At 49.7% G+C, this 4411-nt stretch overlaps 1 protein-coding gene across 2 annotated transcripts in view; it reads left to right on the top strand.

Annotated features, from left to right (window-relative positions):
• The first annotated feature begins 3395 nt into the window (after positions 1 to 3395).
• LOC102386213 (epoxide hydrolase 1-like) overlaps positions 3396 to 4411 on the top strand; it is a 17171-nt gene continuing 16155 nt past the window's right edge. For both annotated transcript variants that reach the window (XM_025216753.1, XM_006034703.3), the window contains exon 1: positions 3396 to 3520. In XM_025216753.1, coding sequence (XP_025072538.1) covers positions 3492 to 3520 — 29 coding nt within the window. In that variant the 5' untranslated portion in view covers positions 3396 to 3491. The remainder of the gene's footprint in view (positions 3521 to 4411) is intronic.

Below are 4411 nucleotides of genomic sequence, written 5' to 3'. Positions count from 1 at the left end.
GGGTGATTCCACTCCCTGTCTGCTGCCTCACGTTCCTCATCTGATCAGATACAGCCTTGAAAATATTTGTGTCTTGATGGCCTGAAGACCTCATTATGAAAGGAGCAGGAACCTGAAGGCTTCTCAAGTTCCTGGGACTGCCCTGGGGTGGAATATTAGCCCTAGAGTATATACATTTATGCATACATGTGTGGGGGAAAGGGAGGCAAGGGACAGGTGAGAGACAGCATGACCTAGGTAGGTGCCCTTCTCATTCCAGGTGGAGTAGAGCACCCAGAAATCAAACAGAGGGGCAAAAAGTATACAGGCCAAATTTTGTTCTTCTCACTAACAAAAAGAATAAAATCCAAACTAAAAAAACAGTGTACACCATAGTCAGACTACTAAAATACACACCTGCCTCCTTTGCTTCCCTGGGCTTCTACTGACTCCTGAGAAGCCTGAAAAAATTGCAAAATAGGATTTCTCATTCCTGCCTTCCACGCAGGCTAGGGAATGAAAGAAAAGAGGTAGACCTTTCACTTTTGATTCTGGTTGGTCTCCCTCGTTCACCACCTTCTCATGCACCAGCACCTGCACAGTGGAGAAGAATGTTGCCTTGTCACTCCTCTGGTGTGCATCAGGATGAGTGTCCTCAGTGGCTCTCAATGGTTTTTGTACCAGGATCTATTTGTAAACATTGATGGCCAGTCCTGACCCACTGCCCCTCGCTCCTGACCCACTGCCCCCCGCCCCACAGTGTGTGGGGCGGGTGGTGGGTGGGTGGGGTAGGGAGTGGGTACATAGGGGGCATGGGGAGCCCCAAGCAGCCCCTTGTAAGCTGGAGCTCTGCCAGCCTGAGTCACAGTTTCCCACCTTTTTGTCCTTTAAAGGAGAATCCATTTTTAAAGTTTGCTCATGACCCTTTCATATATTCTTGTGACCCACAGGTTGAGAAACATGGCTCTAGGTGGCTTTTAGGAGGAAGCTACCTAACCAATTTTGTTCACCTATCACACTCCCTGCCATTGCAGGGCACCAGGGAGTTGCAGTGCCCTTGGCTGTCCTTCTCTCTTCCTGCAGCACCAAGCAGGCTTTCTCATCTTGGTGTTGCTGGGAGCTTTGCAACTCTAGTGTGAGAGGGAATGGAGCAGATGCCTCAGGGAACTCTTAATTTGTGTTCTGTGGTTGCTTGAGCACAGGGGACTAGACTCGGTGATTTGAGAGGTCCCTTCCAGTCCTATATGCCTATGATTTCCTAAGAAAAGTGTGATGTTGCTGAGTTTAATTCCTCAGGGGAATTGGTCTCATTACCATGCTCATCATTCAAACCTGAGGATGCTTTCATGCCTGTGAAAAGAATTGCAGTGTTCTGTAGCAACTTAATCAAATGCTACAGTTTACAGAGTTTGAGCCCACAATGGTATGCTGCTCAAGCGTTACCTTCCTTTTTCAGAAGAGCAAGTCAGCAGACAAATGCTACAATGCAAGTGAAAAAAGGCTTCCAGCTACTGAATTAATTTCATCATATCTAGAGAAAACCGATGCATTTCACATGCTCAGCCTCTGCTCGTTTTGGATGCATTCAGCAAAAAAGGAGATAAAGCAGGCCAGACTGCAGGGGAGGTTGTCATTCAGATGACAGCTCTGCCTAAGAAAATGTGCCAATTTAGCAGGATTCTAATAGCATGCTCTTAAAATGGTCTGAAAGTCTTTAGTAAAGACAATTCCTGGATGCAGGTTCTTCATTTTGGCCACTAGAGGTTGCAATGTAACAGGGAATGATCCTTGTTTTCCACTAGGCAAATACTGCTACAGTTCAAGAATGGTGGGAGCCTTCCTGGAGGATCTCTTGTTCTCTTCTTCATCAGGGCTTAATCATTTCCTCACAGACCAAACTTCTGTACTTGTTTGCACCTGATTTACTGCATTTCAGTGCCTCAGAATCAGGCTACATTGCTCTGCCCTGACTCCCTTTCCATTAAACAGACAACTGCCTCCCCTGCTAACTGATTGCCCTTGGTCCTACTGTCAACAGCAACTCATTCATACCTTATCTTTTGTCTGCAGCTTTAATTAACTGCATCAGTTCCTTTCCAGCCTTCCCAGTTCCAGGGTTCCCCCCCCCCACCCCACCCAGATCTCTGAGCCAGTTTCTCATCGAAGTTTAGGGCCCTTCCTTTTCTTGACTGCTAGATAAGAAATATTTGAGTAACGTTTCACAGTGTAAGGTGTATTTTGCACTCTTGTACCTAAGGGGAATCACAGTGTGTTGAACCTGAATTAGGGCATCTTGCAGGGGTCCCTATCTGTTTTCCATGAGGCTGGAATCAAATTCTTCCCTCCTGTTGCTTCTCATTCATAGTTTCACAGTTGGTAGGGTCAGAAGGGACCTGAGCAGATCATCTAGCCCGACCCCCTGCCACGGGCAGGAAAGTATGCTGGTGTCAAATCACTCCAGCCATGTGGCTGTCTAGCCTCCTTTGGAAGACCCCCAGGGTAGGGGCTAGCACCACTTCCCTTGGAAGTTGGTTCCAGCTCCTAGCTTCCCTGACTGTGAAGTAGTGCCTCCTGATATCTAGCCTGAACCTACTCTGAATCAACTTATGGCAGTTATTCCTTGTCATTCCTGATAGTGCTCGGGAGAACAGGGGCTTTCCCATTGCCTGCTGGTCCCCCTTGGCAAGTTTATAGGCAGCCACCAGATCCCCCCTCAGCTTTCTTTTGTGGAGGCTGAACAGGTTCAGGTCCCATAGCCTCTCCTCGTAGGGCTTGCCCTGCTGCCCCCTAATCATGTGAGTGGCCCTCTTCTGGACCCTCTCACTACACCTCTTAATATTACTCCCTCTTACGAAACCAAGCATCAAGCCCTGAGAAGCTGGAGAAATCCATTTTGATTCTGTGAATAAATGAATGAGCACACTGAAGCATGGCCAGAAATAATGGGGGGCTGTTGGTTGAACTCTGACCATGCAAAGGACTGCCCCGCTGCTCCCATTGCCACCGCCACGACAGGCAGCCCTGAAATGCAAAGACCCATAGCAAAATGGAGACGTGAATGCCAAGGATGGCAGTGATCATCCTACAACACCTTGCACAGTGCATAAAGACACGGATATTTCTCCCATCACTGAAAAGCAGCTGCTTCTGGGGTGAAGCGCAGCAGCCATTCTGCATGAAGGCCACTGCTTAGTAGTTTAGGACAGGAAGTGAAGGAGAATCCTTTCCCCAGCTGAAAGGGAAGTGCAATGGTAGGGAAACAACATATAATCCCCTGAAGTTAAATGCAGTCATTTTCTCTCGGGGCCTCACTTTTTTTCCATCTGATCCAAAAACACAGGTGAGTTGAAGATGTGCCCAGGTGGCCAAGTCATCTGCAATCCCCTGCTTAAGCAGCAGGTGGCAAGATGAGATGACACAGTTTGCAATGTTATGGAGAAATCCGAGAGGAGGAGACAGCAGCAATCGGTGCTTCCTGGTCCAGTGTCACGTGTGGGCTGAACTGGACCGAAATGTGGCAGCAAGTCCTTCAGAGTGTCCGGTGAGTGCAGAAGGGTGCAGGAGAGCCCTTTGGGGAGCAGGTGCCATGTCAGCTGGACTCCAGGCAGGGGGAAAAGTCCAAAAGGGGAGTGAGTCGGAGCTGCCAGCATTGATCACGCTGCTGGGGAGTGCTCACTACAGCTGCCATTGTGTCCCTTTGGCAGGGAATGGCTCCCCTGGATGTGATCACGCAGGAGGCTTGGCTCAACTAAAGGGCTAAACCAAGGGGCTGCCTGAGGTGGGTTAGCAGCAGGGTTAAGGGTGTTCAGTGCCAAATCAGCACGGTGCCCTGCTGCGATATTCTGTGCTTCTCGCGAAACCCTATCAGGCATCTGGCACAAATATTTGGGTGTCTGTTGCATAAGCTGCTGAGCCTCCAAGTTGCTGGGGAAAGGCAGAGGCACAGGCTTCCTGTTCCCCCTTGGCAGGCAGAGCTTTTAGTACCCAGCTGTCAGACTCTGGCAGGGGATGCTGCTGAAGTTGCAGCCACAGGGGCCTCCAGAGCTGGTGGGTAAGATGGGAACTGCTCCGTGGTGATGGCTCGTTTTGTTGTGGCTGCCCGGGCTCAGGCACAGGGCAGTCCGTCACACTCCTCCGGGCAACCAGGAATCTTTACTCTCTGTCTCCTCACACGTAGTCACTCTCCCCACAGCTAGTATGGGGAAGCTGGGAGGCAGGGTTTGAAGGGAAAGGACTGTATGCTAAATGTCAGACAGCTCATCTGAAGTATGGGTGAATAGCTTGCTAGAACCTGCCAGGATTATGGCATTTCCTGAGAGAGCCCGCATTTGCAGCACAAGGTTGTAGTCTGATACAGGACTTCTGTCATGCAGCAGGGAGCCTGGAGGCAACAGCCTAGGAGGACGTGGGGCACCTGATTGAAATGGATGTC

Source organism: Alligator sinensis, unplaced genomic scaffold (assembly GCF_000455745.1).
Source record: "Alligator sinensis unplaced genomic scaffold, ASM45574v1 scaffold1456_1, whole genome shotgun sequence".
NCBI lineage: Eukaryota > Metazoa > Chordata > Crocodylia > Alligatoridae > Alligator > Alligator sinensis.
The sequence above is the reverse complement of the archived record's forward strand: the minus strand, read 5'-3'. Positions and strand labels throughout refer to the sequence as shown.